Here is a 24,737-nt window from a genome sequence, read left to right as displayed (position 1 = left end):
GAGCACAGCAATGCTAATATTGTATATTTTCTTCCACTCAGTAAATAGTGTTGGTAATTGTCAAAAGAGATGAATGGACTGCTTGAATGATGAACTCCAAACAGGAATCAATGGAAGACAAAAACATATTAAGATTATTTGAATAAGGAATTTTCTATTCTCTTTATATATTTTTTTATTTTCATAATATACATTTTACGAAATTAAAAATACTCAAATTTCAATCGGTTTCACTCTTTGTGTTCATGCAAATTACACCTTACTTACAATTTGTAGGACTTTATCAGTGACGTATATAATTTAACTAAGTACCCTGTCTTGTTTTCAGATATTGCCGACTCCGTGGAAAGCTTCAATATTCTCATTGCCATTTAACGCATTGATCCTCGTTCACAGCGGTCATGAATTTGGTTTCTGGACTCTGATGACACAAATACCGATTTATATGACCCAAGTTTTAGGAGTCGATATTACAGCGGTGAGTTGAATTGAAATATTACTATTGAGAGCTCGTGGCTTAGTAATTAGTGAATTACTAAGTCTCACAGACACGAGACAGAAATGTCGTGAAATTAAGTTTGGCTAGCACTTGATAACTTTATTACTCCATTGTTATAAAACACCGAACACATGGTGTGCGGTGTGCTTAACCTATTCTCCAGGTTTAGGTTCCATTCTTTTCATGGTGAAGATTTACATACACACGTACAATACTTTTGTATTCATGAGTATGATTGTTTATATCGGTCTGGGTGTTTGCTATGTATATTATGTACTCGTATGTATTTAAAAAAAAAGTATGAAAGTATTTACTATCAGTGGTCTAGGGCCCATAAGGGGGCGTCCATAAATTACGTGAGGTGTTTAAGGGGGGAGGGTATCGATTCAAATCTCATCTAATCTAATTGGAGAGAGAGGGGTCTCAGCAAATATCACGCAATTTTTTTTTCTGATTGAAACAAAAAGAAATTATACTATTTTGGTACATTAAATTCAGATTGTACATGCTTATTACACTTATGTATAACTATCAGCAATATTGATTATTAGTCTTAACTAGTCGTAAATAAAATAACGAAGCATTTTTTTTTCTTTTTTCAATAACAATCCAACGCGTTTACGTAAGAAACCCACATTTTGAAATAGGGTTATTGAGGGTTGGGGGAGGGGGTTTAATAAAATCTCACGACATCTCACCTACAGAAAAATAAAAACAATTCCTCACGTAATTTATGGACGCCCCTAACACAAACTCTGCTTACCGTGGTACTAGATGGCGCTGTGTTAATTGTCCAGAGTTATTTATTTATTTGTGTGTGTTGGTGTGACAAAGTGTGACAAATGGATTTAGTTTATACATATAGAACGGAATAGTGATATAATCTTAAGTTTAAATGATATCACAAGCAATCAACTGCATGAATTCAAACAAAAATTACAAATCGACTTTTAGGGCGCCTTCAAATTTGCCGCAGAGTGCCTGCACGGTGGCAGCGCGTCTGCAGCGCTGCAGACGCACTGGTATCGCTAGGTTTGAGAATCATGAATGAATGACGAATGTACATAATCCATTGTGAAACTACGTACTGCATCGTTAAACTTTCCAACCTGACTAGTTCAAAACAATACGTGCGCGTAGTCACTAGTCGATCAATGAACTAATGCGTGGCCGCAGCGCGGGTGGGGCGCTGCAACCGCGTGTTCTTTATTTACATTAATATATTCAATTGAGTTTCTTGCCAGTTCTTCTCAATTGGATCTATATACCGAACTGGACGGTAGGGAAAAAATTAAAATTAGAATGTAAAAATTTGACGTTTATAAGCGGCTAAAATGTCCTACATGAATAAATGATTTTTTAATTTGAATTTGAATATATAGATTCACAAAGTAGCGTGACCGCAGCGCTGGAGACACGCTGCCACCGTGCGGGCACATTGCGGCAAATTTGCCTAAAAGTCGATTTGTAATTTTTGTTTGAATTCATGCAATTGATTGCTTGTGATATCATTTAAACTTAAGATTATATCACACTTCCGCATTACACTTCACACACACAAATAAATAAATAATGCTGGACAATTAACACAGCGCCATCTAGTCCCACTGTAAGCAGAGTTTATGTTAGGGGGCGTCCATAAATATATAGGCTTCCCTTACTTTGCAATTATTCACTTATTTCAGTTTATTACATTAACAAGAATATGAGGGAACAATAAAAAACATTCGATCTATATACTTCTTTCAGCGGTCGTGTGTAAATTCGGTAATAGGTTATCATTATGTCAGTCACGCTGAAGGAGCTACCAACTTCATTACTTCGAGGCTCGTACGCTTCAAGAAGCCTTTTATATGCAAAAACTGTTACAGACTAGAAATCAGGCGTGACAAGACACTAATGTAAGGAATAATGGAAAAATATATGATGTTATGTTTTTAGATATGTATCTCTGTATTTCTGCGTGATGCATTGGAACCTTGAAAATATATATTAAATATGCTGGTGCATATGCTGGTGGTCACTCTATTCTCCCAAATTTGAATTTTAATGACTGTATATTATTATAAACATGTTCCACTATTATTTAAAAAAAATACGAGCTGAGTATTTTGTCAGTTCTTCTCATCTCGATATCATTCCGAACTGACGGTAGATTTGACATATCATAAGAGTCTGTAATAGACCTACATGAATAAAGATATTTTGATATTTGAAAATGGAGTCTCCATTTAATATATATTTTAGTTTTTATATTATATTTTTTAAGGTTTTTAAGGTTTTATGTATATAGAATCATATTTATTTATTATGAATTACTTAAATAGTAATATATATGAAATTATGATGATATTTATTTCTTTCTTTACAGAATGGTTTAATGTCAGCGTTGCCATACATGGTTATATTCATAATGAGCTTCCCGTTTGGATTTTTGTCTGATTTTGCGCTCAAAAAGAAGTGGTTTAGTATCACAGTAATAAGGAAACTATCTAGTTCTATAGGCAAGTATATTTATGTATAATTCTATTTATACACCTATTGGATAATATATATAAAGAGGCAATGAAAGCGCACGTATTATTTCATATTTTTTTTTATATTTTAACATATTATAAAAAATATTGTTAATCGAATCAATATCTCAAAATTTCTAAATAAATCAAATCATTATCTTTATGCATGAAAACTTCTCGACTAACGTAGCCGTAGATAGAATGTAATTAAATATATAATGTAGATTAAAATAAATGTGATGACTATTCAAAAGTGCTTCAATGTAAGTTCATTTGAATAAATGATTTTCTATTAGGTTGCGAACACTGATTTGATTTTTTGATTTTTTTTTTATTTTTTTTATATAGCATATGCTGGTGGTCACTCTATTCTCCCAAATTTGAATTTAAATGAAATAGTATTATTATAAATATGTACAACATTAAAAAAAAAAAAAATACGAGCTGAGTTTCTTGTCAGTTCTTCTCATCTCGAAATCATTCCGAACTGACGGTAGATTTGACATATCATAAGAGTCTGTAATAGACCTACATGAATAAAGATATTTTGAATTTGAATTTGAATTTATTCTATTCTATTCTAATATTTCTATTTGTTATTCAATATCATTTCAGGCATGTATGGTCCTGCTATAATTTTAATTGGACTAGCTTATGCTCCGGCTGACGTCAAAATAGTGCTGTTACTACTCGCATTAGCAGCGGGTCTCAACGCAGGCCATTACACTGGAATTTTGGTGAGGTCACAGTTACGATTTTTTTCTATTTTTGTAAGGACAAAAAACTGATGATCCTCCTGATCCAAAGTTTCTAGATAAACGCACGGGGCGGTCCGCGATTGTGGCTTAAAACACGAGTCGTATAAAATTTATATAATACTAGTTATTACCTGCGGCTTCCCTCGCATTGAGTCTATAATAAATATATGATTTATAACTTCATTACTGACTGCTGCTGAAAATGTTGATACTTTATTTATTGTTTTTTATATATTAACATTTGTTTTTTTTTTAAATAAAAAAATATCCTATGTTAATTCTAAGACCCCCAAGAACATGTGTATAAAATTTCATGACGACCGATTCAGTAGTTTTGTCATGAAAGCGTAACAAACATACCTACTTTCTCATTTATAATGTTAGTAAGGATCAACTGTGCGACGGAAAGTTGCGTCTCTCTTGTCGACTTCATCTCCCGAGCTCCATTTTTTATGTAAAGCTTATAAAACCGTCAGTAAGGAAGTCGTGTCCGCCATGCCGGCGCTATCCCGGCGGACCTATAAATAAAACGTCCCGAATCATATTTTTTTATAAGCAAAAACCTTCACAGTACTGCTTCTGGAATGTGTAATCGATAGTTCTAGAAATACGTTCTAGTTACCAAGCGAAAAAACATTAATCAAGTCGATTCCATTGCTTTTCTATCCATTCCCAAATATTGTATGTGTTAAAAAGGCTACTCTATTCAATTGTTGTTCTATTTGTTTATATATATTTTTTTATACCACTTAGGTGGCAAACAAGCATACGGCCCATCTGATGGTAAACGGTTACCGTAGCCTATGGACGCCTGAAACACCAGGGGTGTCACATACGCGTTGCCGACCCTTAAGAAACCTTAATATACCCTTATATATATATATATATATAGTATAATATAATGCTACGTTTACATTCAGCCGCTTCCCCTGCCACTCGCGCTGCTGGAAGTATTGCCGGGCGACAACTGAGCGAGAGGGTTGAATGCAAAAACACGCTGCTACTCGCGATGCCAGTCCTTTGACTCGCGCACGAAAAACCGACAATCGAGAGATCGCTGTGCAGCGCGAGTGGCAGCGCCAATGGCATGGGAAGTGTTTCCATTCGTGTTTACTCGTGTTTACACTCTCCGCGCTGCATAATATGTTTTTATTTCACATTCTTCATTACATAGTATAAAATAAAGTCGCTGTCGCTGTTTATCTGTCTCTATGTAAATTGGGCATTTAATTTTTTTAAAAGGAATTGGAAGGTTTATATATAGGTATAATGCACACCCGTGCGAAGATATTTGTTTCCCATGGTATAGTGAGCTCAACCAATAGAATTCTGGAGCTATTGCAGCATATTTAATAACTGTTTTTTTTTTTCCCATAGTACAGTCAGCCAGTAAAATTCTGGAGTCATTTCAGTATATTAAAGAACTGATTTTGTTATTTTTTTTAACAGTTGGCGCATTTGGACATTGCTCCAAACTTCGCAGGAACACTGATGGGCGTCACGGACTATATCTCCAGCAACATGGGTACAATGGCACCGAAAGTTGCTGGTTCATTACTTAAAGATGAGGTTAGTTCTGTAATCTAATATATAACTTAAAGGTGACTGACTGACGTAGTGATCTATCAACGCACAGCCCAAACCACGGTACGGATCGGGCTGAAATTTGGCATGCAGGTAGATGTTATGCCGTAGGCATCCGCTAAGAAAGAATTTTGACTCATTCTACCCCCAAAGGGATATAATAGGGGATGAAAGTTTGTATGAAACTTTGTCAATTTTAAACCGATCGGGCTGAGACTTTGCATGCATATAGCTACTATGACGTAGGTATCCCCTAAGAAAGAATTCTGATAAATTCCACCCCTAAGGGGATAAAATAGGGGATGAAAGTTTGTATAAAGATTTATACAAACTTACATCCCCTCTTAGATTTTGTAGGCCCTAATTTTTTACACACGCTAAATAAAAGTAAAGCCGCAAAAACTATACCTAATTAATAATAATACTTACTACTACGCGAGCGAAGCCGCGGGCAAAAGCTAGTATAATATATATAAATAATCCTAATTGAAATGACTGTGTATTTATTGTAAACATGTACAACATTTTTTTGAAAAGAATACGAGCAGAGTTTCTTGTCAGTTCTTCTCATCTGGAAATCATTCCGAACTGACAGTTGTTCCAATTTCACTGGAAGAAGATGAAAGAAACTTGCGTGTTGCTCTTTTAAATGATTTAGTTGAAACTTCGAATTTTCAACAAATTCATTAGAGTCAATAAACAACCAAATGGTTGGGTAACTAAATAAGAGTAAATGTATAGAGTTAATCTAAGTCCAGTATCCCAGCATTACCAATACCAGCATTAATATTTCGGCAAATTCTTTCTTGTTAAACATCTAATTCTATATATATATATATATATATATATATATAGTAAATGAAAAATATTTTACTTTTATTAGGTACTAGCTATCTAAAAAAAAAGTAGCCTAAGTTCACATCAGCTACCAGCCAAAAAAAGTCCCGTCAAAATCGGTCCAGCCATTTCAGAGATCAGCCGGAACAAACAGACAGATAAGCAAAATTGTAAAAAATATTATTTTGGTGTATGTACCGTATTTATATTCATATGCATGTAGTATAGAACGGTTATTTCCATATTACAAACAGACACTCCAATTTTTTTATATGTATAGATTATTATTATTCACTAGCTTACCCCGCGAACTCGGTTACGCCTCAAAAGTAAATATGTAAAAAGTTTTTAGAAGTTTAGTTACGCAATAAATTTCTGTACGCACCCTGTTTAACAGGTATCAGTATGGGAAAATATAATTGTTGTTTTTACTATTTTAAATGCATTTTCTTCATATTTTATCACCGTTTACACCTTCCCTGGATTTCCATGAATATTTCAAGACAAAAATTATAGGTAATTTTTGTCTTGAAATATTCATGGAAAATCGCTTCAGCTGTTGTTTTTTTATTATGATAATGGAACGGTGCACCCGCCTGCGCTAACGGTTTACGCTGGCGGGGCACCAGTGGAGGATGATAAGATGAACATGAAGTCAGGTCAGTTAGTGACACATTCACCAAGAATATATCACGATGGTTTCCAGGAGGAACCGCGTGGAGGTCAACCTGACATGGTACATTGCTAGGTATAAGATAATCAATCCACATTACTAACAATCCCCTTTTTTAGCGAGACTAACGAACACCAATTCATTTATATATATATATATATATATATATATTTGCTTTCAGACCGAGCCAAGGGAATGGCGTAAAGTATTTTTTATGGCGTCAGCCATTTATGTCGCTACCAATACATTCTACGTCGCATTTGGTAGCTGCGAGACACAGAAGTGGAATGAGCCTAAACCAAAACCTGACGACAATGGTAAGAGCAGTTATTAATTGTTGTAGAAATATGTAGTAAAACTATTTGTGACTGGAAAAATGCGTTTAATGGTAAGATGGTAGACAGTGAAGTGACATAGTACATAATTTTGTTTTTATTCCATTTCAGAGATTAGTGGGTACAAACAGACAGATAGACAAAAATAGTCAATGTTATTTTGGTGTATGTACCATATTTATATTCATATGCATGCAGTAAAAACAGTTATTTCAGTATTACAAACAGACATTCCAATTTTATTTATATGGTCCATCCATATAAATAATATTGGAATGTCTATGTACGGATGCATTACAAAACTTTTAATTTATCTGTTTTTCTACAATATAACACATATGTATTATACATAAAAACCTTCCTCTTGAATCACTCTATCTATTACTGAAAACTGCATTAAAATCGGTTGCGTAATTTAAAAGATATAAGCTAACAGACAGCGGCGACTTAATTTATCCTCTTAGGGGTAGAATTTATCAAAATCATTTCTTAGGGGATGCCTACGTCATAGTAGCTTTATGCATGCAAAGTCTCAGCCCGATCGGTTTAAAATTGACAATATTTCATACAAACTTTCATCCCTATTTTATCCCCTTGGGGGTAGAATTAATCAAAATCCTTTCTTAGCAGATGCCTACGTCATAACATCTACCTGCATGCCAAATTTCAGCCCGATCCGTCCAGTGGTTTGGGCTGTGCGTTGATAGATCACTATGTCAGTCACCTTTGAGTTATATATATTTAGATAATAGTCTGACTATTCTCGTATGTACATAAAAATATTGATCTTATATTCTAAATGACAATAGGAAAATGTACACAATATTAGATTTGTCTTACTAGACATTATTAAATGCAATTATTATTTGTAGGTACCTGTGTCCCATATCCTGCATTGAATAAATACTGTCAATTGGTGTTTAAGATATATAGATTAGGTACTCCCAAAATAACGAATAAATATAGGAATATCGTAAATTGTAGCGTTGTAGGTAGCTGTAACTGCCTTAGATATGGTAATGTAATACCCAAATCTTGTTAAATTAATAGGCACGCGTTGAAGTGGGTATCATTGTAAATAAGACAGACTTAGCCAACATGGAAAAGGCTGCGATACTGTTCTTCATATTATATTAGTACTCTTATTTATTAATAACTAGTACTTCATATTACAAATTTCCGATAATTGTCAATTCACGTCACTTCACTGAAATTCATTGCAAGAATGGTCACTTCATTTTATACATCACTATGCGGCATTGTGCGGCTCTTTGCGGCACTTTACGTCACTTTGGAGCACTTTGTGTCACTTTACGGTACTCTGTGGTACTCTGTGGCACTTTTATGCACTTTGTGTCACTTTATGGCACTGTGCGGTACTCTACGGCACTTTGTGTCACTTTGCGGCACTGTGTGTTTGAAGCACTTTGTATCACTTCAACACTGTGCGATACTTTGCGGCACATTGCGTCACTTTGGCCCACTCTGTGTCACTTTGTGGCACTGTGCAACACTCTGCGGCACTTTGCGTCACTTTTCGTCACTTTGGCCCACTCTGTGTCACTTTGTGGCACTGTGCAACACTCTGCGGCACTTTGCGTCACTTTGGCGCACTTTGTGACACTGTGCGGCACTGTGCGGTACTTTGATGTATTGTGGGGCTCGTTGTGGCGCTTTACGTCGCTTTGGAGCACTTTGTGTCACTTTGGAGCTCTTTGTGCCACTTTACGGTACTCTGCAGCACTTTGCGTCACTTATCGTCACTTTGGCCCACTCTGTATCACTTTGTGGCACTGTGCAACACTCTGCGTCACTTTGCGTCACTTTGGCGCACTTCGTGTCACTTTGCAGCACTGTGCGGTACTCTGCGGCACTTCGCGTTATTTTGGCGCATTTCGTGTCATTATGCGTTAAATTGGTATTTGCGTCACTTTGGCGCACTTTGTGACACTGTGCGGCACGTTGCGTCACTGTGCGGCACTATATGTCACGATAAGGCACTTTGTGTCACTTTGTGCCACTTCTCGTGATTTCATATCACTTTGTCTCACTTTATGATACTTAATATTCTATATAGGTCTCTTGTTCTCACTGCGAATTATGGTAAGCAGTGTAACTCTTAGTACAAACAACTCTCAGGTTAGTAAGACACCTGGTGTACTTCGAAGGTCAATATTCCACAGGCATCGGTCTCTTCGTGATGTTTTAATTCCTCGTCGATTCCACAGCATAATAATTTTATTACGAGATAATATTAAAATGAGCTTTGATGCCTGGGATGTTTATAACGTATAACCAGCCTGCAAGAATGTCACATTTTCTCATATGCCTACATTTTGGGAAACATCAAAGATGTTGTTAACTATAAGTTTATATTATATTCGTATTTCTGTGCCAATATAATATGTGATTTTATTGAATATCAGAATAAATAACGAAACGTATGGTATTCTGTATAGGAAAAGGGTATGAAATGAGATGGTGTAGTTTTGGTCCCAAATTTCGTGGATATGATAAAACATGTCTATACCCAAATCGAAGCCGTACAAGTAATAGGATCTTCTGATCGTAATAAACTCTTGATTGAACGTCCGAATGATCGAAATTTCTCTAGAATATTCGAATAATTCAATATTTAGTTCTGTGTCCTATAATACTACAAAACATTTTTGTTGTAGGTAGCAAACTTTTACGACACAGGCAAAAAAGAGCACAAATAGGTCAGCTAGTAGAAATATATACAGTAAAAAGATTGTCCTAATAACTTGTGGGACAGACATGTTCTCATACAATATTAATATTATTTTATTAGGTTTGCTATAACTAGCACAAACGTAATCAAATTATTACGTAAACAGCTCCTATTTTATGTGGAATTGTTGAATAGAATTCTCATGTACAATATGAAAATATTTTATATTTATCTAGCTGTTCCCGCGACTTCGTCCGCGTGGAATTTAAATAAAAAAAATATTTTTGTAAAATAAAAGTAGCCTAAAGAACTAAAAATTTTTATGTTGCGTCTTAATTTATTCGTTCCATTAGGTACTGATAGGTTCAAAGTAATACATTTACATCCTGCATCATCCCTTATTTTCCCCATGGGGGTTGAATTTATCAAAATCCTATTTAAGGGAACGTCTTCATTATAGTAGCTTCAATCTTTAATTTCAGTAGTCGAAAATCTAAGATTTATACAAACTTTCATCACCTATTTTATCCTCTTAGAGGTGAAATTTATCAAAATCCTTTCTTAGGGGATGCCTACGTCATAGTAGCTTTATGCATGCAGAGACTCAGCCCGATTGGTTTAAAATTTACAAAGTTTCATACAAACTTTCATCCCCTATTTTATCCCCTTGGGGGTAGAATTAATCAAAATCCTTTCTTAGCGGATGCCTACGTCATAACATCTCCAAATTTTAGTCCGATCCGTCCCGTGGTTTGGGCTGTACGTTGATAGATCACTATGTCAGTCAGTCACCTTTGAGTTATATATATTTAGATTTTAGTACAAAAGCTGATACAAATTTCAGAAAAGAGGGAGATCAGTTGAGAATAGTTTCTTGTAAATTCAATTCAAAATTCAAAACACCTTTATTCATGTAGGTCTATTACAGACTCTGATGATATGTCAAATCTACCGAAATGATTTCGAGATTAGAAGAACTGACTAGAAACTCAGCTCGTATTATTTTTTAAATAAATATTCATATGCTATTGCTAAAGCAGTCTAATGAGTGTTCGTAACCCAAATAGACCAGTCCCCACAAGTAGCACTCGTTCACGAATATGACGGATGAGCCAGCCATCATTGCGCTTAATATTAGAGGGAGCACATCGACCCGTCCCACCACGCCGCCACAAGTTTGAACTTTATGGAGAGCATGATGTTTCAAGTTACTCCACTCATTATACGTCATTTAAATTATTTATCAATTGAATTATAATAAATATAGAAATAGAAATAATAATATATTATAATAATAATAATAAACTTCTTATAATGAAATGTTACAATTTCTCTTTATAATAAAATTAAAAGTTAGTAATCGAGACAAAACGGTTTGCAACTCAGAAGGAAAGAATCCTCTGTGCTATTCTGTTTTTTTTTCGGACTACTCTAATGCTGTTGGCCGCAGCTGGCCTTTACAGCTTCACCGGACGATAGGGGGCGAGTGCAGATGACACTCCAAGCCAAAGGAAGGACTTATGGAGCTGCTGAAGGCCAACTCCCGCCTGACGGATACGACTTTAGTCTGAGGCCACCGCTAGAGGTTTGAACCTCAGATCAGGCCGTCACAATTTCGATCCCCGTTTGAATTGGATGGGAGATCGATATTATAAACAAATATTTAGGATGTTATTGCTAAAGTTACATCCTAGATAAGGTTTACAGTAGGCTCAGTAGTTTACAATCTCACATAGAGCCAAAGATAGGGTAGAACCATCACACTGCTCGCCATCGACAGGGAATTCATTCCCACACTCTAGAACCCTAGTGGTCTCGGACAGTGCGGATTCAGAGGAGCTTCCTCCCGCGTACACTTAGATTGCGGAATGAACCTGCCGAGGTTTTCCACGAGACCAGCATGGGGTTTTTCAAGAAGCATATATTAAGGTTTCTTAAGTGTCGGCAACGCGTATGTGACACCCCTGGTGTTTCAGGCGTCCATAGACTACGGTAACCATTTACCATCAGATGGGCAGTATGCTTATTTGCCACCATCATAGTAAAAAAAAAAGAGTGAGTCTAGCAGTTTAGCACACCGCTTTACTTCCAATGATCGCGGGTTCGATTCCTCGCACGGTACAAACATTTGTATTCATGACTAAGACTGTTTGTTACCAATCTGGATATTTTTTATGTATATTATATATGTATTTATAAAACAAAAACAGATAAATATACTTATATCAGTTGTCTAGTACCCATAATACAAGCTCTGCTTAGCATGGGACTTTTTTTTTATTAAATTTATTTTTTTCTCTACTGTTTTTCTTATCACATTTTTTCCTATTTTAACGTGGGACTAGATGGTGCTGTGAGAATTATCCTGCTATATTATTATTATTATTATTGCTTATCTTTTTTTTCTTTTTTCAGATGCAGCTCAAACAGAAATAGAAAAGGTTGTGTGAGAATAATATTGATAGCCTAACACAAAAATATTTTTTCAATTCGAACCAGTAATTCCTGAGATTAGCGCATTCAAACAAACAAACTCTTCAGCTTGATAATATTACTATAGATTATATATATTTGTTCTTGGTATAACCACAGATAAGATATCATTACATATTATAAAATAAAGTCGCTGTCGCTGTCTGTCCTTCCCTATGTATGCTTAAATCTTTAAAACTACGCAACGGATTTTAAAGCGGTTTTTTTAATAGATAGAGGAAGGTTTATGTGTATAATACATGTACACCCGTTCAAAGCCGGGGCATGTAGCAAGTTATATATATAACTGACGCATATTGGTTACTGTATGAATATAAAGTTGTAGCAAATATCGTATTTCAATAGAGAACTTATTATTTTTATCGTAACTTTTATATGATGTATAAAATTTCAGATATAATAATGTTCTGTGATACAAAATGTCGGTTATTTATATTGTAACCGATACACTAACTGTGAGATTATATGTAGTTTGTTAATTTGTTGTATTCTTTGATAAATTTATTAAAGTACACAGATTAAATTTTAGTTTATTCAAAACTTTTGATAAATCATATTAATTGAAGAAAGTCTATTTATTACACACTATACGATTACTAACGTACATGGCGATAGGTGTTCATGCACCGGATTTTTATTTTCATTTATTTTATTTTCATTAATTTAACTTTATTTTTCTAAACTAAAAGTAGCCTAAGTTACTCCTTATTACATCAGCTACCTGCCATAAAAAGTTCCGTCAAAATCGGTCCAGCCATTTCAGAAATTAGCCGGAACAAACAGACTGACAGACAGAGAGACAAAATTATAAAAAATGTGATTTTGTTATATGTACCGTATATATATTCATATGAATGTAGTAAAAACAGTTATTTCAATATTACAAACAGACACTCCAATTTTATTTATATGTATAGATGTATAGATTAGATATAGACATCTACATAAGTCCACAATGTAAATAAATAATTGAATAATTGTTTTGTAAATAAAATAGACCCTCAACAAATAATCTAAATATATATAACTCAACGGTGACTGACATAGTGATCTATCAACACACAGCCCAAACCACTGGACGGATCGGGCTGAAATTTGGCATGCAGGTAGATGTTATGACGTAGGCATCCGCTAAGAAAGGATTTTGATTAATTCTACCCCCAATGGCATAAAATAGGGGATGAAAGATTGTACGAAACTTTGTCAATATTAAACCGATCGGGCTGAGACTTTGCATGCATAAAGCTACTATGACGTAGGCATCCCCTAAGAAAGGATTTTGATAAATTTCATCCCCAAGGGGATAAATTAACGCGAGGGAGGCCGCGGGCAAAAGCTAGTCAGTATATAAGATTTACAAGAAATTGTATATATGGAATAGAGCTGTATAAGGCGAGTGACGGATCACGTGAGGTTGTTTTATAGGTGAACTATGAAACGTATCTTGTCTGTAATAAATAATAAAATAATAAAATAATGAAAATATGTAATGATGTGAAATGATTATTATAAAAAAATAAATACAGTACACCACACTGCAACCATACTAGTATAACTGAATAACTTTTCTCATTGTTAGTAGAACTTGTTCATAATGATTCTGTCGAAAGTTGGCTAACTCTGAAATGGCTGGACCGATTTTGGCGGGACTTTTTTTGGCAGGTAGCTGATGTAATAAGGAGTAACTTAGGCTACTTTTATTTTAGATTTTTTTTTATATTAGAAAAAAAAAGTATAAAATTAAATTCCATGCGGACGAAGTCGCGGGAACAGCATTAAATTTAATATCCAATATATAAAGCGTGCTTACAGACGTAATTTTTTTTTATACATTATTGTGTACATGTTCTAATATTGTATTAAAAATTTAATATAAGTAACATGTATTTATACAGTTGAAAATTGAAATAATAAACCAGATATAACGTTGTCCTTAGTTTTTTTTAATATAACCTATTTTTTAATATGGGAAGGGCACATAGCTCGTAGGACCGATGGCCGTTGGGGCAGTAAAGTCCTCGAGTGGCGACCACGGACCGGAAGACGCAGCGTGGGAAGGGCTCCAGCAAGGTGGACCGACGATCTGGGCAAGATCGCATGAAGGCATTGGATGCGAGCAGCGCAGGACCGATCGTCGTGGAGATCTTTGGGGGAGGCCTATGTCCAGCAGTGGACGTCTTCCAGGCTGCGATGATGATGATGATGATGATGATGATGATGATGATGATGATTTTTGAATATATTAAAATAAATATTTTTTCGCAATAATTGTGAATCAATACTCTGCGTGCCCACGTTTCGTTGGGTATATTTAGATTTACAATTCAACCTTAGATTTTGATTTCTTATAAGTGTTTCTATCACCGGAAAGATAGTGTTTGCAATGTAAGCTCTGGTCGGGTGTACCACGATGATATTGAGTGCTCTTCAATGAAATTTGTATTGTAACAATTGCCAAAATCGAATTTATTAATCAATATTACAGTTTAGTATTTAACCGTAATATAATAATAATAAAAACCAGCAAAAGCTGATAGAATGAGAGATAATAATAATAATAATAATAATCTCAGGACAATTCACACAGCGCCATCTAGACGCAAGGTAAGCTAGCTTGTGTTATGGGTACTAGATAACTGATACAAATACATAGATATATTTTTTTTGTATAAATACATACATACATATTATACATAGAAAACACCCAGAGTGGTACAAATAATCATACTCATGAATACAAATGTTTGTGCCGTGCGAAGAATCGAACCCGCGACCATCAGACGTAAAGCGGTGTGCTAAACCACTAGACCGCCGAGGTCGTCGATAAAACAATAGATTACATGATGAATGTCTTCATTGAATGAATGACTAAGCGGTCACCCATCCAACCTCGCGTCCTCTCTCATTGATTTATTTGTTATACATTATTATTTATGAAAATCAAAGACTGCTGTCTATAGACATGTGTGAATTTATTAAAATAATAGAATATGTACAGAACTGTTCATCGAAGGAAAGATTCACAGGCACTATATATGTGTAATTCACTCTAATCAGGAACTCATCATCGAAGGAAAGATTCCCAGGTACCATATACATATGTGTTATTAACTCTAATCAATTAGTGCTAGTTGGTAGTTTGTATTCAGACACTTTACAACTTAAAAATGTAAAGTAACAATAAAATTATTTAAAAGAGCAACACGCAAGTTTCTTGCTCGTTCTTCTTGTGATGAGACAGAAATTGATTAAAAAAAATGTGATGACTATTCAAAAGTTTATTTGAATAAATTATTTTCTATTTTTTCTATTCTATTTTACTCATCCACCTGCTAGTCCCCTCTCTCTCATTCGGATATAAATAATACATCTATACATATAAATATAATTGGAGTGTCTGTTTGTAATATTGAAATAACCGTCTTTACTACATGCATATGAATATAAATACGGTACATGCACTAAAATAACATTATTAACATTTTTTACAATTTTTGTCTGTCTGTCTGTCTGTCTGTTTGTTCCGGGTAATCTCTGAAGTAGCTGGATCGATTTTGACGGGACTATTTTTGGCAGGTAGCTGATGTAATACGGACTGACTACTTTTATATTAGAAAAATAAAGTTAAATTCCACGCGAACGAAGTCGCGTGTACAGCTATAATATAAGTGTAATATTGCTTAGGATTGCTATGTTTCTTATAAACATCCATTTATTACTAAAAAATAGTCGGCCATCTGTTCCAGTATAGGTTATATAATTACAAAAAAAATACAAGATTTTTGTGGTTAGTCAGAATTGAACTCGCAACCTTTCGGGTCTGTACCGTGGCAGTAAATCACCGGGCAGCTACCCTCTCAATCATTAAACATTTAATTAAAATCCGAACATTATTTACGTATACATTACTGCTCATTGTGCCATTGTTTGTTTGTTTTTTATGTTAAATTACCCGTTTAAAGACTTGGACCCGATCCAGGACGTTTCGACCCTCATTTCATTCCTTTTTTATTGGGGTCTCTTTAAAAAAGTGCGCTGTTTAAGTAAATTAATGATTTCTTGTGCTGTAGAATCGTTTGTTGGTACAATTATAGCATTTAATAAAGAGAACAAAATGATCGCTTTTTAAGTTGATGTTCAACATTTTGCGGTAGCCAGATAAAACAACGGCCTCGGTAGTGTAGCGGTTGAGCATATAGCTTTACTTCCAATGGTCGCTGGTTTGATTCCTCACACTGTAGAAAAATGATTGATAGTACATATTTTTCAATAGCTACATAGATAAACAGATAAAACGACGGCGTCGGTGGTCTAGCGGTTAGCATATAGCTTTACTTCTGATGGTCGTGGATTTGATTCCTCGCACTGTAGAAAAATTATTAATAGTCAACATTTTTCGATACCTACATAGATAGACAGAGAAAACAACGGCCTCGGTAGTGTAGCGGTTGAGCATACAGGTTTACTTCCGATGTTCGCAGATTTGATTCCTCGCACTGTAGAAAAATTATTAATAGTCAAGATTTTTCGATAGCTACATAGATAGATAGATAAAACGACGGCCTCGGTTGTCTAGCGGTTGAGTATACAGCTTTACTTCCGATGGTCGCAAGTTTGATTCCTTGCACTATAGAAAAATGTATGAGAAGGACTCTTTGTATCAATCTGGGTGTATAAGTATGTATTTATTAAAAATATTATGTATGTATCAGTACTTTAGTACCTACTCATAACACAAGCTCTGCTTAGACCAAGACTAAATTTAATATACTTATTATCTTGAAATATGGCTAAAAATTAACAAAATTAGTCCACTTTGACATAATATTAAAATATAGTTTGTACATAAATAATCCAAATAGAAAACACCCATGTACAACTGTCATACACAATTAGTCTTCTGAAAACAAATATTTGTACCTTACGAGAATCGAACCCGTGAGCATCATAAGTAAAGCTATCCGCTAAACCTACATCACCGAGACTGATGTAAAGTTTTCAGTGAATAGATAAAAAATGTGTACAGCGCCATCTGTTACAATTTCGTGTAACTTCTGAGCAAGTTCAGGTAAAATTGCTCAAGAAACACCCGTTTTCAGACTTCGTAGAAATTACACAACGTTCTTGCCTTACTACCAATGAAACCAAACGAAGTTACGTTTGGTTTCATTGGTAGTAAGGCAAGATGGCGCCTTTTTTACAATGTATTCGTTTGAAAAACAATTTTGTTAAAGTTTTTTTTTATAATAAGTATTTTAAATTATCTTCTAATTTAACTTGACTAATTTAATTTAATTTCTAATTGAACTATATTAATTTTATTATAATTTTATTGACGGCCTCGGTTTGGAACTCCGCCCTACATGTATATGTATTTATGTCACCGGTTTGCTTTCGATAGTCGCAGGTTCGTTTCTCCGCATGATACAAACATTTGTATTCATGAGTATGATTGTTTGTATCGGTCAGGTCTTCTCTATGTATATTTATTTAAGTCACTTGTTACTTATGTCACATGTCCTGTTAAAATATTTTAGTCTGTAAAAGTAGCAACCTACTCTGTATAATTTGTATATGTTCTCTGTTTCATATTAACTATGATTTTTCACCTTGACCTTCCTTCTTCCGATTTATTTGTCTATTCAAATTCTATATCTATTATTCTATGTCTATTAACTAAAATACACTAGTTTCGCTGTTGCAGTATCAGTCAATTGTCTAATTTTTCTGATAGCAAAAGCAGCCGAGCTTAGTCTTTTGGCTAGTGTGAATATATGTGGTCCCCACTGCAATTTATTATCTATTACAATACCAAGAAACAAAGTCTCATCAACAAAGTCCAAAACATGATGATTCATACTAACAGTTGTCGTTACTTGTTTTACATTTGGTAAAGAGAATTTAACACATTTTGTTTTCATTGAATTAAGCGCTAGATTATTTGATGTAAACCAGTTTAGAACATCCTCAAGAGCAATATTTATATTATTAAAATCCTTTGTATTTCTTTTCACTTTGATAATAAGTGTATAACTCAAAGGTGACTGACGTAGTGATCTATCAACGCACAGCCCAAACCACTGGACGGATCGGACTGTAATTTGGTATGCAGGTAGATGTTATGACATAGGCATCCGCTAAGAAAGGACTTAGATTAACCCCCAAGGGGATAAAATAGGGGATGAAAGTTTATATGAAACTTTGTCAATTTTAAACCGAGCGCGCTGAGACTATACATGCATAAAGCTACTATGACGTAGGCATCCCCTAAGAAAGGATTTTGATAAATTCCACCCCTAAGGCTATAAATTAACGCGAGCGAAGCCGCGGGGAAAAGCTAGTTTCTTATAAAACCACACGTTTCTTCAATAAGCATACAATTAAACGTAAGAACGAATTGAAGTGTTAAAAGCAATTTCCTTCCCTCGATGTATATAATCATATATATATACATTTATATAATTATTCACAATCTCGGCGAAGAGGATTTGAATCCCACAATCAGTAGTCAATCGGTTTTCCACATGTGCCGGATAATCGTGGCTGAAAGGCTTAAGTTAGTATAGTATTCATTCCCCTCGATTATCTACACGTATAAATAAAATTGGAGCGTCTGTTTGTGATATTGAATTAACCGTTTTTTACTACATGCATCATCATCAACATCATCGCAGGCCTCATGCTGGACATAGGCCTCCCCAAAGATCTTAACGATCGGTCCTGCGCTGCTCGCATCCAATGCCTTCCAGCGTCTTGACAGATCGTCAGTCCATTTGCTGGAGGCCTTCCCAGTCTTCGTTTATTTTTACTGCCCCAACGGCCATCTATCCTATGAGATATTGCCACTTCAGAGTCGCAATTCTTCGGGCTATGTCGGTCACTCTGGTTCTTCTGCGGATCTCCTCATTTCTGATTCGATAACGCAGAGTAACTCCAAGCATAGCCCTCTCCATTGCTCTCTTACTACATGCATATGAATATAAATACGGTACATATACCCCAAAATAACATTTTTTACAATTTATGTCTGGCTGTTAGTTTATACCGGCTAATCTATGAAATGGCTGGACCGATTTTGACGGGACTATTATTGGCAGATAGCTGATGTAATAAGGACTATTTTTTAGAAAAATAATGTTAATTTCACGCAGAAGTTTTTGTACAGGTAGTTAAAAATAAAAATGTTTCTTATATATAAAATAAGAACGCATGGTTAATTATAAAAGGGTGTATTGTTACACAAACCAGTACCGGCTTATCTATGAAATGGCTGGACAGATTTTGACGGGACTTTTTTTGGCAGGTAGCTGATGTAATAAGGAGTAACTTAGGCTACTTTTATTTTAGAAAATTAAAACTAAATTCCACGCAGACGAAATCGCGGATAGAAGGAAGAAAGAAAGAAATTATTTTAGAAAATTAAAACTAAATTCCACGCGGACGAAATCGCGGATAGAAGAAAGAAAGAAAAGAAAGGATACAGCTAGTAATAAGTATAACTTTCCAGACAATATCATCGACAAATAAAACATATTAATATCAGGACAATTCCCATCTAGTCCCAAACTAACTGAGAACTAATAGAAATAGAAATAATCTTCATTAAAGTAAATTTCATAATACCTATTTTGAATAGTCATAAATTCCAGGCGGACGGAGACACGGGAACAGCTAGTTTAGTCTATAGCCCTTCACTTAGTCTGCTGACGTTGGTACTTGTTTGTGTATCAAATAAGTAAACAGAGAATACTTCGTAGATATTCATTTCTTTTTTTTTATTTGATTCACTGATATGTGTATTGGATATTTAAATTATATAGATAGACTAAACTTCGTCCGCGTGGTTATTTAACTTTATTTCTAAAATAAAAGTAGCCTAAGTTACTCTTTATTACATCAGCTACGTGCCAAAAAAAGTCCCGTCAAAATCGGTTCAGCCATTTCAGAGATTATCTGGAATAAATAGACAAACAGACAGACAGACAAAAATTGAAAAAAAATGTTATTTTGTTGTATGTACCGTATTTATATCCATATGCATGTAGAAAAAAACGGTTATTTCAATATTATAAATAGACACTCCAATTTTATTTATATGTATTGATTTCAGATACGATTTCATACGTAAGTGCAGGAGTAAGGGTGGAGAAATGGGGGGTAGCGGGTAAGGTAAGTGGACTGTATGGAAATTGAAATAAAGGGGGATGCACAGTACGTACCTGCGACTGTAGAGCGGGTGTATTCTTGCACAGCTGCTGCACTCGATGAATACTAAGTTTAACACAGGCACGCACACAAAGTTACTTATTGTTAATGTCAATATTATATTAATTAATTTAAAGCGGAGCGGTTGGGACGAGATGTCACCATTCACGTTAGTAGACGAGGTCGTCGGGCGACCTCAGTTGACATACCGTGTGCGGGAAAGGGATTAGGATATGGGGAATAATACCATACCACTTGATATGTTTATAAATGGCGCGAACATCCTCCCCCGCCTTGAGAAACTAAGGGTTTCTCAAAGAAAATACAAAGAAGAGCAATATATGAAGCGGATGTACATTATAGTATATATTCCTAACATACTTATAATTAGTTATAGAGCGTAGTATAATAAGAAAAACTTAATAGAATACACCTAGCGGTAAATATAATTAAATGCGGTATATATAAAAATAGAGTTATTGAGAAGGTAAAGGGCTTAATTTAACGATTGGTCGCTTGAGCAAACCATTTTGAGTTTTAACAGATGCTACGCGAGCAATACCATCTGAGCCTGGATATATTTTCACAATGATACCCATTGGCCACCGCAGTGGTGAGACGTTATCATCATGTATAAGCACTACAGTACCAACCTTAACATTGTCTGTATTTTTAAACCACCTTTGGTGAATTAAAGAACGAAGAAGAATGGCACCTGTGTGACAGTTAACGCGGTGAAAATGATCTATTAATAAGTAAGATATGGTCGCGCTTAGGCAATAAAACGGGATGTTTTGCCTCGAAAGGTAAGTTAGCATTTAATAATCTACCTATCCTAATTATGCCATCGTCATCAATAAAAAGATTTAATTTACGCAGAGTTCCAGAAGGTAAATTACCCTTTTCAAGATCACTAATAACATGATAAAAATGAGCGACCTGAATTGCGGTAAGTATATATTTTTCAGCGATATTTAAATGAGCGGTTTCAATATATTTAGAGCGGGGCAATACGCGTATAAATAGTAATTCGTAATAATTTGTTCCAGGATGAAACTTTAGATGCAAGATCACAAAGCGGTGAGACTACAGTATTGGAAGCAGCTGTAACGAACGTCTTAGTATTATATTCAGGTAAGTTTTCATATTTTTCATTAAATGACTCTAATAAGAGCAGACGGGGCTACTCAACGCGGGACCGTTGCACCACAACTCATGGGTAAGTAATTGTTTAGGCAGTAAACCTCTTGAAAGACAGTCGCTTGGATTATTGAATCCAGCCACGTGATAGAAATGTTTTGATTGTAAATTTTCCTGACATTTAGCCACACGATTGCTAACGAAGATATTCCACCGATGTGGACAAGAATGAATCCATGAGAGTGCAATTTTCGAGTCAGAAAATGCATAGACGTTCTGTACAGACGTGCGTGAAGAGTAAGCATCGTAAACTAGTTTAGTTAGTTTAGACATTAAAACGGCGGCGCAAAGTTCTAGTCGCGCAAGTGAGACTACCTTAACGGGTGCGACTTTTGATTTCGCAAGACTAATCTCACGTATATATTGCCTGCGGGATCTGTCACATGTAAGTAAATAACGCAGCCGTAAGCTTTTAAACTAGCATCCGAAAACGCAACGATATTTATTATACAGTCTTGCGTGACAGATAAATGACGCGGTATTTTTAAATTAGCAAGAAGCGGTAATTGTTGTTTAAATGTAGTAAAAATAGCGGTTATATTTGTCGGAGGTACATCATCCCAACCGACTTTCTGCAGCCAAAGATCTTTAATAAGTAGTTTACCGGTAAGTACGACAGGCGCAGCAAAACCTAATACGTCCCATAATCGGGCAATTAGGGAAAGTATGGTACGTTTTGTACACAAGCGGTCATCACAATTGATTTTAAAAACGAAAATATCATCTTGCGGGTTCCATTCGAGCCCTAATATCTTAAGGGACTCACGTCTATCAAACTCAACTTGCTGTGCAAGTTTCAGCGGTGTAGGAATGCTCTCTAGTAGGTTCTTTGAATTACTGGACCATTTAACTAATTGAAAGCCACCTGACTTGAACATATTAATTAATTGAGCGGTAACCTCGACGGCATCAACCTCATTTAGTATAGACGTAGCTAAATCGTCCATATACAGTTCCCTTTCAGCTATAGAAGCAGCCAGCAAGTTATCGCGTTCATCATCACAAAGCTGACGAATTGTACGCATGGCAAGGTAAGGACTTGACTTAAGACCAAATGCAACTCTATTAAATTGAAAGGTACGTATGGGTTCAGACGTATTAAAGCGGTACAGTATTTTTTGATATTTACGATACTCGTCGGTTACTAAAATTTGTAGGTACATTTGTTTTATATCCGCGGTTATAGCGATTGGAAATAAACGAAAATTTAATAAAAGTAAAAATAAATCAGCTTGGAGATTAGGACCCGTATGTAAAATATCATTTAGAGAAATGCCGTTATGACATTTAGCACTTGCATCAAGGACTATTCTGACCTTGGTGGTGTCTTTATCCTGCCTAATGACAGGGTGATGCGGTATGACGTAACCGTCATCCATATTATCGGATGTATTTAAAACTTCAGATAAATATTGGTTGTCTATATAGTCTTTTATGATGGCATTATAATCAGCGCGCAAACCTGTACTTTCTAGTTTGCGTTCTAGCGATAGCAAGCGACGAAAAGCGGTGATACGTTACCTAACTCGCTAGGATCCTTATAAAACGGTAAAACAGTACAATAACGACCTGACGAGTCGCGGGACACGGTAGAAGAGTACATTTGCTCGCATTTCTTTTCTGCGGGACTTAAATATTTATTTATAGGAACCTCCTCTAATTCCCAGAATTTAGAGAGAGAATCATTAAGATTATTTTCAATACATGTTAAGAAAGCAGAGGAAGATGAGTCTTGTTGAGGCGCGATATGATCACGATCAGACGTGGTCGCATTATTACAGGGAACGTCACCAATAAAAACATAACCAAAAATAGTTTCTATGGCTGGCGGTGCGGGTGGACTTATTATTTTTCCACTTAAAAGAATATAAGGAACAAATTTGCTCCTAATACAAGTTCGATCTCAGAGATGCCAGTGAGGATCTGCAAGCGGTAAGTCGACTAAATGACTTATAACAGACGTATCTATATATTCAATAGGTAGCCGATCGGTAATACAATCGACAACTAACGCGGTTATAGTGAAGCTTTGTTCGTTATGTTTATCGGAAATCATTATTTTAACATAGCCCTTTATAGGCCTCGTTGTTAATCCGACACCTTTTAAAAATGAATTCGTAAGAGGAATAATGTTTAAGTTTAATTGTTTACAACAATCAATCGTAATAAGGTTATGTTGCGAAGCATTGTCTAAAAGGCAACGAACAGTACGTATTATATTTTTGTTATAGTTACGAACAATAACAGACGCTGTAGACAGAAGTACCTCTGTACGCACTTTACCCGTTGGACATACAACACCAGGCATGGCTGCTGTAGTGGTAGGTACTCGAGTGCACAATGACAAAGGTGCGGGCACCGCGAAAATGGGCGCGTTTGAGTCCCCGTCAGGAGTCAAATTACATTGTGTCGCATTACGACAGGGGACTGGCGGGAGTGCGGGAGCGGCGATCGTAGATCGATCACTCATCACATTAGATCGATGAGTGCAGAGCGGGGTATTATTATTTTGTGCGTTATCTAAATGTAATAAGGAATGATGTCGCTTATTACAAGTTCTACATTTGTATTTAGAATTACAAGTGGACACAGAATGCGTTATACTAAGGCAATTTACACAACCTTGTTTAGATTTAATAAAATCTAATCGATTTTTCGGCAGCATTGATTTAAATGTGGAACAGGTATATAACTGATAATGTTCCGAAGTATTACACATAGAACAAGGAGCTCGGTGACCAGAAGTTCAAACAAACGAATGTACATTTTGCGGGCGGTTGTTTTTAATATTAGTTAATGTGTTGCGGCTTACTGAATTAATATTATTACTCGTGCGGTCTAATATTTTCACCTGACTTTTTATAAATTCTACAAAATCCATATAACTCGGAATATCTTTATTTCTAGCGGTCATTTCGAAAGCCTGTGTAGTACTTAAATCCACC

The 24,737-nt window shown here is 35.4% G+C and overlaps 1 protein-coding gene across 1 annotated transcript in view; it reads left to right on the top strand.

Moving 5' to 3' along the window:
* The window catches only part of LOC131841362 (putative inorganic phosphate cotransporter), a 30,430-nt gene extending 6,152 nt beyond the window's left edge, over positions 1-24,278 (top strand). The window contains exons 6-14 of the mRNA XM_059189681.1: positions 329-478; positions 2,871-3,003; positions 3,631-3,752; positions 5,223-5,342; positions 7,049-7,184; positions 20,498-20,556; positions 21,642-21,726; positions 22,343-22,398; positions 24,024-24,278. Of these exons, the coding sequence (XP_059045664.1) occupies positions 329-478; positions 2,871-3,003; positions 3,631-3,752; positions 5,223-5,342; positions 7,049-7,184; positions 20,498-20,556; positions 21,642-21,726; positions 22,343-22,398; positions 24,024-24,278 (1,116 nt within the window). The remainder of the gene's footprint in view (positions 1-328; positions 479-2,870; positions 3,004-3,630; positions 3,753-5,222; positions 5,343-7,048; positions 7,185-20,497; positions 20,557-21,641; positions 21,727-22,342; positions 22,399-24,023) is intronic.
* Positions 24,279-24,737: the final 459 nt, after the last annotated feature.

The sequence above is a fragment of the Achroia grisella genome, unplaced genomic scaffold (assembly GCF_030625045.1).
Source record: "Achroia grisella isolate CSIRO2021 unplaced genomic scaffold, CSIRO_AGI_Agris_v1 utg1589, whole genome shotgun sequence".
NCBI classification, from domain to species: Eukaryota; Metazoa; Arthropoda; class Insecta; order Lepidoptera; family Pyralidae; genus Achroia; species Achroia grisella.
The sequence above is the reverse complement of the archived record's forward strand: the minus strand, read 5'-3'. Positions and strand labels throughout refer to the sequence as shown.